The 13,133-nt window shown below is 46.5% G+C and overlaps 1 protein-coding gene across 1 annotated transcript in view; it reads left to right on the plus strand.

The window, feature by feature from the left end:
- FNDC1 (fibronectin type III domain containing 1) overlaps nucleotides 1-13,133 on the plus strand; it is a 109,983-nt gene that overhangs the window by 58,334 nt on the left and 38,516 nt on the right. The window contains exons 8-12 of the mRNA XM_086318594.1: nucleotides 2,320-2,507; nucleotides 3,218-3,325; nucleotides 6,537-6,725; nucleotides 8,469-11,117; nucleotides 12,941-13,041. Of these exons, the coding sequence (XP_086174720.1) occupies nucleotides 2,320-2,507; nucleotides 3,218-3,325; nucleotides 6,537-6,725; nucleotides 8,469-11,117; nucleotides 12,941-13,041 (3,235 nt within the window). The remainder of the gene's footprint in view (nucleotides 1-2,319; nucleotides 2,508-3,217; nucleotides 3,326-6,536; nucleotides 6,726-8,468; nucleotides 11,118-12,940; nucleotides 13,042-13,133) is intronic.

Raw genomic sequence — 13,133 nt, forward strand, 5'->3', positions numbered from 1 at the left:
AGTATTGGAGCTTCAGTTTCAGCATCAGTCCTTTAAATGAATATTCAGGGTTGATTTCCATTAGGATTGACTGTTTTCATCTCCTTGCTGTCCAAGGGACTCTCAGAAGTCTTCTCCAGCACCATTGTTCAAAAGCATCAGTTCTTCAGCACTCAGCCTTCTTTATGGCCCAACTCTTACATCCCTACAGGACTACCAGAAAAACCATAGCTCTGACTATACAGACCTTTGTCAGCAAAGTGGCCACTGGTGAATGCCATTTCTAGTTAGTGGTAGACCAGTAGTCATAAAAATGTGCATTAAATGGCTAACACACAGCCAAGAGAAAGCACACAGCCAAGAGAAAGCCAAAGACTTGGTGGTCTAGTCATTATATATTATTTTTTTAACCTATTTGCAACCAGGAAAAGTGAATATACTTTAGAAAATGAATGGAATATAATGCTGAGTGTGTGTATATATATATATGTATATATATGGTATATAGATGTAATTCTACATTATATATATATATATATATATATAATATTATTTGTTCTAGCTAGAGCTTCTGTCACTGTCTGCTAGTAAAAAAAGACATCTGCTTCTTGTCAGAGACCTCAGAAGATGCATAAGTGGTTCTCTCCCAAGCCATAGGGCCTCCCCCAGCAGGAAGTGTTCCTGATCAACACGGACTTTGGTTTCCAACATCCTGATGAAAACAAAAGAAGACTTGAGTTTTCTTAGTAGAACTCTTACTGCTAATTGGTGAGCTGTGTCTGCAACTGAGGGCTTCCCTGGTAGCTCAACTGGTAAAGAATCTGCCTGTAATGCGGGAGACCTGGGTTCAGTCCCTGGATTGGGAAGATTCCCCCGGAGGGAAAGGCTACCCACTCCAGTATTCTGGCCTGGAGAATTCCATGGACTGTATAGTCCATGGGGTTGCAAAGAGTTGGGCACGACAGTCTTATCATAACTAATGAAATACCATAATGAGTAGCACACTGTTAAGGCATCAAACGCCGTCTACCGTAAGGTGGCCACAAAGAAAACGTCTGAGAAAAGTGACTCAATGGACATGAATTTGAGCAAACTCCAGGAGACAGTGAAGGACAGGGAAGCCTGGTGCTCTGTAGTCCACGGGGTTGCAAAGTGTCGGACATGACTGAGCAACTGAACAACAATAAATGGTGTTTGTAACTTGTAACGTCGAGTGTTGAGGGTGTCTTCTGCCTGGGCCTGTCAAATATGACTGTGTTGGGTCTATGGTACTCCTCTGCCTGATAAGCACACAGCAGAGTTCCTCTGATAAGCCTCTCTCTCCTGCTGTTTGTTGTATGTTTTTGTTCCATCTCATAGTAATAAGTCTACTCAGAACTACAGGCTGCCTTTCCTTACAGAACTCACAGAAAACACACCTGCTTTGTGTTTAGTGCTTAGTGAGTCTTCTTGTCTTTGTTTGCTGGAGAGCCAAGGTGCTTTGGGCTGGATCTGGTTCTTAATATTTCCCATTCCACAGAGCACATACACACCCCTGCCACACACACACACACACACCCCACATAACACATACACAGGCAACACATACACACACACCACATATACACACAGACACCATGTATACACACACACACCATGTACACACACACCACACACACATACACCACACAGAGACACACACCACATACACACACACACACCATATATACACACAGACACCACATACATGCCCCTGCCACATACGCACACACACAGACACACACCAGATACACATGCACAGACAATACATACACACACACTACATACACACACACCACGTACACACACACACACCACACAGAGACACACATCGTGTACACACACACCATATACACATATATCACGTACACACACACACACACACACACTCGTACACACCCCCACACCTCACTCCCACATACCACGCACATGTACACACACACATACACACCAACACACACATACACCACGTACACACACCCCCCACACACACCCCTAATAAGGCACTTGCCTCATAAAAAGTGTCCCCCCCTTATCCCTCCCTTTTAATTTCTGCTTGACATTTTGAGCAATAAAATGTTTTGGTCTTGAAAAGACACTAAGCTCTGTCTTTCCTGGGCTACTTTAGACACACCTCCCTGGAACATAAGTAGATTCTTTGAACTAATAACAAAATCACAAGTTTAGAACTTTCTCTTCTTGATTTCACCACTTACCTCCAGAAGTCATCACTTACGGGGAAGGGAGAACATCAAGGACGCCAGTGTCCCCCTGCAGAGAACCGGTCAGCTGGGTGTGTCGCTGCTTTGTGTTTTCTTACAGACAGTACACCGTGCGCTACCGAGAGAAGGGGGAGTCGGCGAGATGGGATTACAAGCAGGTCTCCAACAGACGCGTGCTGGTCGAGAACCTGAGTCCAGACACCATGTATGAATTTGCAGTGCGCATTTCCCAGGGCGAACGAGATGGCAGGTGGAGCACATCTGTCTTCCAGAGAACACCGGAGTCTGGTCTGTATTCAGCATGGCCTTTGCACTTGCAACTTGGGAATTACCCCTAAAAGGAGATTTAAAGACACTTCAGGGAGCCATAGTGATAATGGCCAGGAGAGGCATTTTGCAAAGTAGCATTACCCCTAAATCTCGTGAGAAGCTTCCTTGGGTCCATGCTTTAGCCTTTACTGGCTATTTTCCTGAGCATGTTTTTCTGACATGTGGAGTGCATTAAAACCATGCGGAGCCTTCATAAATCCCTGCTGTCTGTGTGAACGCCCCTGAGTAACAAATGCATGGCTCCAGAGTATTGGAGAGACTCTCTTAAGACTCAAGTTGTGCTTGATTCTGGGGGAGAAATTTGTTCTATATTCAAGGTTACAATTATTTTCTTTTAAATTACGTCTATTAAAAAAACCCAAAATTTTATCCAGAGGAAGTTGGAACTGGATTGTATTCTTCTTTGTATATTTCAATATTCACCAATGAGAGAAATTCTGAATTCCTAAAAACATTTCCCCATGTGTGTCTAACCTCCTTGCTCTATGAGTTGGTAAAGCTGACATAAACCACTAAATACACAAAGAGCAAGTGGAGAATTTTCTCTCATGTATAATAAAAATTAACACAGTAGCTCTGCAATGAAATATATGTATGCAGGGACCATATGTCATTTTTAGAACAGCCATAAGGGCCTTTTTAAACCTTGGATTCTTGTCCTTTTGTAGCTCCTACCTCAGCTCCTGAAAATTTAAATGTCTGGCCAGTCAATGGCAAGCCTACAGCCGTCACTGTAGCTTGGGATGCTCTGCCTGAGACCGAGGGGAAAGTGAAAGGTAGGAACCTCATGACTGAGAGTATAAGGCACACGTACGTGGGAGTGAAATACCCAAAGAGAACTGTGTGCGTTGACCCTGATAAACACGGGTTCTAATCGCAGGCTTGGCAACTGCAAAAGCAACAGGGAAGTTAACAGACGGATTTGGAATGCCAACCCAGTGGACAAGGATATTTCAGCAGGGTTTTCACTGTCAGTCAGATCAGGGTCATCACGCAGATGACTTTCCATCACCCCGTTTGCAGGGATTTTGATGCTACTATCAAGAGGGCTGTTGTTAATTGTATGGATGTGACATCATAACCTTTAACCAAAGTGACCCCTTGTTTTTCATCCTATGGATCTTTTCACTGTGCCAGTTAAGATCATGGCAGGTCAGGCTGAGCAGGAACCCCATGGGATCATAAATGTCTTGAATGCACTACAAATATTTGTTGTTATTGTTCAGTCGCTCAGTCGTGTCCGACTCTTTGCAGCCCCATGGACTGCAGCATGCCAGGCTTCCCCGTCCTTCACCATCTCCTGGAGTTTGCTCAAATTCATTTCCATTGAGTCTGTGATAACATCCAACCATCTCCTCCTCAGTTGCTCCTTTCTCCTTGAAAATTAAAATATTATATAGATTTTTTCCCCCTATTTGTCAACATTTTGAACAATTGAATTTTGGGGAGGTGGGATTTGAAGAAAAATGACCTTAAAACGGGAAAAAAAAATACTGTAGATTTAAAAAAATGAAAATAGAATAAAATAGTCACAACTAGATAAATTTTAAAATAGTCTGTTGAGAACATTAAATAAAAGCACAAGTAATTTCTTTTTAATGTAAAAACATTCAGAAACCTTTTGGAAATCTACTTGGAGACATTTAAAAGAGCGGTATTAAGGGTTAGGCTTCCCAGGTGGCTCAGCAGTAAAGAACCTGCCTGCCAATGCAGCAGACACGGGTTCAGTCCCGGGGTCAGGAAGCTCCTCTGAAGAAGGAAATGGCACCCCACTCTAGTATTCTTGCCTGGGAAATCCCATGGACAGAGGAGCCTGGCAGGTTACAGTCCATGGGGTCGCAAAGAGTCAGACACGACTTAGCAATTAAACGACAATTGAGGGTTAGGTTTCGACTATGCAAATGTACTCTAAGGGTACTTTTTTTATTGTCGCTTGATTTTGGAAGAAAACTTGAATATGCAAAGTTTGTGTAAGCTGAAAGAAATTCAGCAAATTATCACTGATCTCCTTTGAGAATTTCTTAATTAAAGAAAATGGATGGTTCTCTTTTGTATTCAACCTTAAGTTATCTTTGGTAATCTATAAGGATATCTTTTCATGAGACAGTAAAAATTACAGAAGATAGAAGAAAGTATTTTCTAAAATTCAATGCTTTCTTTCTAGGTTTTTAAAGAATATACTGCACTATTCTTGCTCATTTATTTATTTTTTTTGGAATAAATCAGAAACAAATGAAGAAATAGTTGGCCCCTTTTAATCATTCTTTTTATGACAATTTGAACATTGGCTTCTGCATTATTATCATGATGCTGAAAAGACTTCTGAAACCTGAATAAAAACATTTTTTATCTGACTACCATTTTTAGTTATTAAAAAAAGTCAATTATTGTTCCTCGGTGACCTTATTACCATGCTCCTTACTTTATTCACCCATTCCCACATCTTACTTTACATTTTAGCTCTTTGGCAAAAGAAACTCCCTAGTAGTCAATTAAATATTGCCAGAAGTAATAATAGCTACTGAGGTTTTATGTCCAAAAGAACTCATGTACCTCACTAACCTAAAGGTGTAGTGGTGGAATTGTAAATTCACAATTATCCTGGGGCATATTTTACATCTGAGAAAAAGAAAATATAATAAAAGAATATACTTTGACATGGTCAAATTTTTTCCAGATGAATTGAATCCATAAAAACAATCTAAATTACAAAATTTTATAGACAGTGGGTTTTTTAAATTCTTACTTTTGACCACCACAAATGACTAGTTTGTTCATTTTCGACAAGAAAAGAATGCTGGTTTATTTTTTTCAGACAAATGCTGAAAAGGATTTTTGGATGAAAGTTTTTTAACTAATGTACTTTTGAAAGATTAGAGCTTAGGGAAAAAAGGAAAGCTCATCCATGCTTCCCTAAGAAGTATGATGGTTGCATGGTTATTGTGTAATTCACCCCACCCCCCTCCACCCCCGCCCCTTGGTTAGCTCCTACTCATATTAACTCAGTAAGTTATAAATCTTGTTATTGGCAGGAAAATATTCATGACAGTTTTTAGTTGAGGATGGAAATTACGCTTCAAAACCTTGTTGTTATTCAGTCACTAAGTCGTGTCCGACTCTTTGCGACCCCATGGACTGCAGCAGGCCAGGCTTCCCAGTCCTTCACTGTCTCCCTGAGTTTGCTCAAACTGATGTCCTTTGAGTCAGTGATGCCATCCAACCATGGGACTGAAGCCTTGGCATGGATGGTTTCAAAACATGACTTCCTTATATTGCACTATTTCCATATAACCACAGAGATATATTAATTCCTTGGACTGAATTTGCTATGATTTTCAAAGCCCAAGGCATAATATGTTTGCAGATATAGGCAAACATTAAACATCACATAAGTCTATGTATGACTCAGCAACTTGTCCTTACAGTTTTAAAAACTGAAAAATCCTTTTCCGAATATATTAAGAACTTCCCTAATTATTATAAAAGTGAAATTATATTTCAAATATGGAATTTATCTGGCTTAATGTACAAATACAAACAGCCCTGATTCATAAAACGGAACTCTTAGAGGTGTCAGCAGCTGTTCAGAATCAGTTCCTAGAAATTGTCTTTCTTTTTCCCTGCCCTGATTTCTTCTATTCTGGCTATATTCTGTCATGGTAAATTAGTAAATAAATGCAATGAGGAAAAAACCCAAACACAGTGTAAATATTTTTGGTACGTTGTGTGAAGACTGGCCTCCTGGGGTCCATATGCTGAGTTTGCAGTAATGGAAAATTGCCAGCTGATTGACTGTCTGGTGGCCTGATTGAGTCACCGGTTCACCTCTTACTGTGTCTTTATGCTCCAGCTGCTGACTTGGCATGCATAGCTAGAGTATTAATTTTAGTAATGCGCATTCTAATTCATCCTGCCCGTACAGTCTGTCTGCTGGACACAGGACTGTTTTCAGTTTCCTCCTTCCAACCGTCTGCCAAATCATTTCAGAGTACATTCTTTCATACGCCCCGGCTCTCAAACCATTTGGAGCGAAGTCCCTCACCTACCCTGGAGAGACGACGTCTGCCCGGGTAGAAGGTCTGCAGCCTGGGGAACGCTATCTTTTCAAAATCCGGGCCGCCAACAGGAGAGGAATGGGGCCTCATTCCAAAGCCTTCATTGTTGCTCTGCCACCAAGTAAGCATGGTGTGTTTGTGGCTCTCTTTCTCTCTCTCTTCATTACTCCTAATTGTGGTGTGTTATTTTGAATCATTCTCATGGGTTTAGAACTGCTCTGTTGATGAATTGCGGGGTTAAAGTGCTATTCTGATGTCTAAAATATTTTTGTGGTCCCTTCCGAAATTGGTCTCCCCAAACCCTAAAATGATATTGATTGCTAATGACATTAATTGTTATTATGATGTTAATTACATATTATGTGATTAATGGATACATCCGTGATTAATCTTATATCATTGTGTAATTTGGGGTTTATGATGACAGGGAAAGAACATTTTACAGGCATAATGGGACATTTTTAGTCGGTCCCATTTCAGTGAATAAATAGCACATAAAATTTTTATAGTTTGTATTCCATGGTTTTGGAGTGCAGCAGTACCCAGAAGAATTTCAGTTACCTTGTTTATCTGCTCAGTATCAAAACCCAGCAGGTCAATAAAGTCCAAAACTGGAGTGGGCTGTATTTTCCTTCCTGCTTCTCTGAGTTTGCAACAGATGTTGGTAGCTCTCTCCTTCATTATATGCTGTGAGGATCCATAGTCTACTGCAATTCTGTCTTCAAACAGCTGAAATAAATGAAGTTTGCTCTCTCTGGATTCCCCAGCACTATCTATATAAATCTTTCTCCCCTGACAGCATCCTTTTCCTGCATTCAACCCTGGTCTCCAAAAAGAGTAAATTGTAGGGTTCACATAATATAATGTTTTGCCTATCCCAGGGGTCTTTTTATTTTAAGCTTTATTGTGGGATTACAAATGTATCCATCATTAAAGGGATTTTAAGTCATAAAAAAGCAAGTAAAGACATGTTATGAGGAATAGGGAAGTCTTTGTAATGCCTCAAAAATGACAAATGTGTAACTCACCCCAGTCATTTGCAAATCACACACAACACATCTGCATATAACTTTAAGTACAGATCATTGAACATTCTGTGCCAGGCTTATGTGTATTTCTTGCCCACATTGTAAGGAACAGCTATAATGCATTTGTAATATCTTGACAGTTATATTAAGAGTTGACTCATTGAAAAAGACTCTAATGCTGGGAGGGATTGGGGGCAGGAGGAGAAGGGGACGACAGAGGATGAGATGGCTGGATGGCATCACTGACTCGACGGACATGAGTTTGAGTGAACTCCGGGAGTTGGTGATGGACAGGGAGGCCTGGCATGCTGCGATTCATGGGGTCACAAAGAGTCGGACATGACTGAGCGACTGATCTGATCTGATATAAGATTTTGTACTTATGAACTCAATGGATTGGTTCAATGCACTCATTTCAGAATTCCTTCAAATAAGCTGTGGCATAGCCTGATTCAATTTATAGAAACTCAGCACACATATTCTCTAGGACTATATTGCTTAAAGCAAAATAGAACTTTAAAAGTTATCGAGGCTTCCCTCGTGGCTCAGACTGTAAAGAATCTTCCTGCAATGTGGGAGACCTGGGTTTGATCCCTAGGTTGGGAAGATCCCCTGGAAAAGGGCATGGCAATAAAAGGACTATATTGCTTAAAGCAAACTAGAACTTTAAAGGAGATTGCTATAGTTGAGAAAACAAGTGTCTAGTGTCTAAAGGAGGAGAAGTTATCAGTTTTATTACTAGTGTTCGGCACCTCCATACTGCCATCTTAATAATTTTTCATCACACATCTTTCAGATTGCTTCTTTGACAGCAAATTCTTTAAAATCTGTTACAGCCCCTACCAGTGAGTCTGAAGTTCAACAGAAAACAGACACGGAAGATCAGCACAAACCTGAAAAGCCTGAGCCTTCCTCATCTCCTAAAGCGCCAGCTCCCTCAAAACATACTCACTTGCCTGTTTCTCCCCAAGGGAGAAATGTCAAGAGCCCGCTTCTCGACTTAAAGAACAAAATATTAGCTAACGGTGGACTGCTCAGAAAAGCCCAGCTTCCCCCTAGGAAGAATGGAGGTTCGGGTCTTCAGTCCACAGAAATCACTGACGAAGAGGAGCCGGATTCCCGCGGGGACCCACCAACCTCGCCCCCAGAGACCCAAGGCCAGAAGTCCCAGCAGAGGCCACCAAGTAGACCTGTCCACCCGTTCCTTGCCGCTGGGAGGACTCCAGTGAGAGCCCGCACTCCCATGCTGCCGCGAAAGGAAGCCGTGGACCAGCGCGTCTCCTCGCCCACCTCCCACCCTCGTCCGGGGGCGCCCCCCTCCGCATCTGCATCTTTTTCTGCCTCCCGTCCACCCCCTGAGAGCAGCACTCACCGCCTTTCTGGGGGACCCTCCACCAGCCGGCCTTCCAGCTCTACTGACAATGACTCAGTGGGTCTAGAGGAGGAGGAAACCACCTCTCGCTCTCCGCCCCGCAAGGATGCCCTGTCGGAACACCTGCCTGGCAAGAGCGCGGCGCACGCTCGGCCGGCCCTGTCGTCCGGCCGCCACCCGGCCTGGAGTGCCCTGCGCGACCGAAGCGCGGCGCACCATGGCACAAGACCAGCCCTGCCTGCCCGGAGGGCACCCCACTCAGAGGATAGGGAGGAAGGTTCCAGGGCCTCAGCCCCACCCTCGAGACTTTCTCCATCTCCTGGGGGGTCATCTCGGCTCCTGATCACCGAACCACAGCCCGGGTCTCCGCTCTCCCGCGGCTGGAAGGATGGTCAGGATGCGCCGGCCGCCAGGTCCAACGCGCCGTCAGGGTCCACCCGGCCGTCCTCGAGGACACAGGCCTCTGAGGGAGCAGGCGACTCCGATGGCGATGGTGAGAGTGATACGGAAGAGCGAGGGAGGCCGGCTGCAGCCACGGCCCCAACATTTAGGTCCCGGTTGCCCGCAGGCCCGCCGGTCTCTGGACACTTCAGTTCGCTCAGAAACAGACCCTTCGCTGCCCACGGCAGATATCCACACAGGTTTGGCAATGGCCGGGGACCCCGGTTGCACCCCTCCAGCTCCCCTCCGTCCACCGCTTCCCCCCGGGTTCACCCGAGGGTGGATTCTCACCCAGCTTCTGACCATCGGCGCGGCCCCGGAGGCCAAGAAGACAGCGAAGAGGAGGCTGAAGACGAAAAGCCACTTCCTGCCACCGTGGTGAACCATCACGTGTCTTCCTCCTCCAGGCAGCCTGCCTCCCGGGGCGCGGACCATCTGAGAAGAGGCCCCCAGAGAGGGGCGAGCCTGCAGCGGAAGGAGCCCCTCCCAGAGAACCCCAAATCCACCGGCACTTGGGCTGGGGTGCCCCCTCAGGCCAAACCTCCGTCCTCTAAGGCTCAGGATACGCAGCAGAGCACAGACGCTGGTGCGGAGGGCGGGTCTCCCAAAACGCAGCTGGGTGGCCGGCCACCTGCGCCACGGTCCCCACACCACCAGGGGCCCACGGGGCCCCAAAGGATGGGTGCCGGGTCCGCTGCTCTGGAAAAGTCACCCTCCTCGGCCGTCCCGGCGTCCCAGCCACAACCCCACGGCCCACGGAGCAAGGAAGTGGGGCGTCCGCCTTCCAGACCCCAGCCTGCGTTCCCCTCCGAGGCTGGCCGTCCGCACCCCACGTCGCAGGAAAGCGCCTCCTTCTCAGACTCTTACTCGTCCAGAGGCGGACAGTCCTCCCGCGCGGCGTCTCCCCAGAATCTGGACGACGACAGCGCAGAAGCGGGGACCGGGGGCGTCCGAGCACCCGCGTACTCGGCCGGTGCCAAGGACGCCACCCCATCGCTTCCCAAGCACCGCCAGGTGGACGCTCAGGCAGGAAGCGCGGGCGATGGTCACCTGCGCAGGCCCGCGGGCAGGCCCGGCAGCCTGCACCCCCACGCCCGCACCAGGGTCCCGGGCAGAGTAGGCCCCCAGTGGGCGGGCAGGAAGGATGGGGCGTCCCAGGCCTCGCCAGCCAAAAGGGAGCCCCTGCCGTCCAAATCGCAGCAGTCAGTGTCAGCCGAGGAGGAGAATGAAGACGTGATGTTCTTTAAGGGAGGAAAGGACAAGGACCCGCAGTCTTCCTCTGCTCCTAAGTGGCCCTCCTCCTTCAGCCCCAGGGGCAGCAAACACGTGGACGGGACCCTCGCTAAGGGGGAGACGGAGCCAGTCATTGTGCTGGCGCCCCCCAGAGTGGGCTCCCCGCACGACGAGAACGCCACCCCGGTGAAGCGGCCTCTTTCTCCACCTGCAGGCAGCTCCCCGAGAGCCTCGCACCTCCCGCCCAGACAGCCCGCTCGCAGCCCCGCCGCCACCCCGAGCCCCACGGTGGGCACCCCCGCGCCGCCGCGGTTCACCACGCGCGCGCCCGCCCCGTCCGCCCCCACCACCCCGATGCTCTCCTTGCGCCAGCGGATGATGAACTCCAGGTTCCGGAACCCGTTCTCGCGCGCGCCGGTGAGACCCCCTTCGAGACCAGGTGAGTTGTTTTTACCCGAAAGTTGTCTTGACAGTTCTCAGCAGGGTTCGTAGCAATTCCTAGAACCTTTTATCTTACTGACCATCTGCTCAGTCTAAGCACTGGGTTAGGAGCTTTGAGATGTAAACACGATCTTATCCTGGTAACCATCTCCTGGATTTGCATCGCTTCCCCGGTCTTCAGATGAGGAAGCCGGGGTTTAGGGGTCTGAGTGGCTTGCTGGAGGTCAGACAGCTAGGAGGTGGCTGAGCGGCTGTTTCAATCCCAACACCGACTCCACAACCCTCTGGTAGGTGTGTGTGTGCCTGCTCAGTCGTGGCCGACTCTTTCCTGCCTGGTGAACGGTAGCCCGCCAGGGTCCTCTGTCCATGGGATTCTCCAGGCAAGAATCCTGCAGTGGGTTGTCATTGGTGTCCCATCGCGCTTCTTTGAGTTCCTTAAGATCTAAATCTGTGAACGTGTGTCACAGCCATGATGCCATACTCAGGTTCCTATGTTTTAGGTTGTTCTTGTCCCAGGGGGTATTAGGGAATCCACAGGAAGGATTAGTTCCTGTGGAGGCTGGAACTTGTTCTGGTTATTCTGCATATAAACCTCTCAGCTAAAAATATCTGGGGACAAACTCAAATGTCTTGGGTGAGGATTGCTAAGATGTTGCAATCAGTGAACCTTGTTTAAAACCTCCAGAAAAGACTGTGAAAAACGATGGTCGCACAGAGGAGTAACATGCTGATGTGTGACTTAGGTTTTGGACAGAATGTAGACAGCTGTGAGCTGGAGTCTATGTGGACCCAGGGCAGGAGCTAAGGTATTTACCTGAAACCTGCATTTGGTTAAGTGGTGCCTTGCGCTCCCCTTGCATGGATTTGGGGCATAATAGAACATTCTTGATTAATTGTATTAGTTGTTGTTAATCCATGCAATATACTGTTAATTTAGCTCAATGTAAAGCCCTAGAACAGTGCCCCCACAAGGAGGTCAGTTTTCCATTAAAATGGACTGTTTTATGCAAACCTAACACCCCAATAATAGATGTAAAAGTCACATTCCCTTGTATATAGTAAAAAAGTCAATAAATTCTTAATTTTCATTAACTGTTTGAGCGAGAGAAATGTCTCTGACCTGCAAATAGCTGTGGGGAAGCCCAGGCACTTTATCTGGTGGGCCAAGCTAGAGCAGATGTTTCCAGCAGAGGCCTCAACCAAGCTGCAGGTGATCAGAAAGGGCAGGAGGTGAAGAGACAGGGCAGGTGCAAGGAACAGCCAGATAGCAACTAAAGGGCCTGCTACCTCCTCTATGAGAAAATCCTTCTGTGGCCCCACTGAAGTCAGCGAGCTTTGAGTCAGGACTGTGTGTTTATACTTGGCGATGGATGATCTAGACCCGAGTCAGCTAGAGACGGTGGTTGCATTTAGTATAATCTGCGGAGGGGAGCAGCACAGTATCTCATAGACGTCAGAGAGAATTTTCCCTGTCCTTCCAACTCTCCCTCCCTCCACCTTCCAGCTGGCTAAAATACAGCTACAACTACTATGGTCTTAAACTTTACCTGGAAATTGTACTTAGGCCAAACCCTCTCATTCCCCCAATGTTGTAGAAAACTGTGACTGTACCATGCTCTTCACGGACATTCTTATTTGTCATGTAGAAGTCACAGTTTCAGTCAATCTTTAGCTGATGTATTTGAGCTATTGGTTCAAAATTCTGTTTAGTGTTTCGGTTTGAAATGATATGTTACTACTTATAGGGTGGTATGAAGCCAACTTTCCAGGAGTGTTGAATTTACCAGGTTCTGTATTTTTTGTTTGTTTGGGAACTTGTAGGTTATAATGGAAGACCAAATGGAGAAGGGAGAGCACTTGCTGGTGGTAATGGAAAGCCAAGTGGACAAAGACTTATCAATGGCCCTCAAGGAACAAAGTGGGTAGGGTAAACTTCTTTACACATACCGGTTATTTTCATGCTGTTGGGAAGAGAAAAATGGTGGGCGTTGTGTAATAGAAGATGAAGCCGTCT

This window comes from Bos grunniens, chromosome 9 (genome assembly GCF_055505025.1).
Source record: "Bos grunniens cultivar Pamir isolate PY7600 chromosome 9, Bosgru_T2T1.0, whole genome shotgun sequence".
In the NCBI taxonomy this organism is placed as follows: domain Eukaryota; kingdom Metazoa; phylum Chordata; class Mammalia; order Artiodactyla; family Bovidae; genus Bos; species Bos grunniens.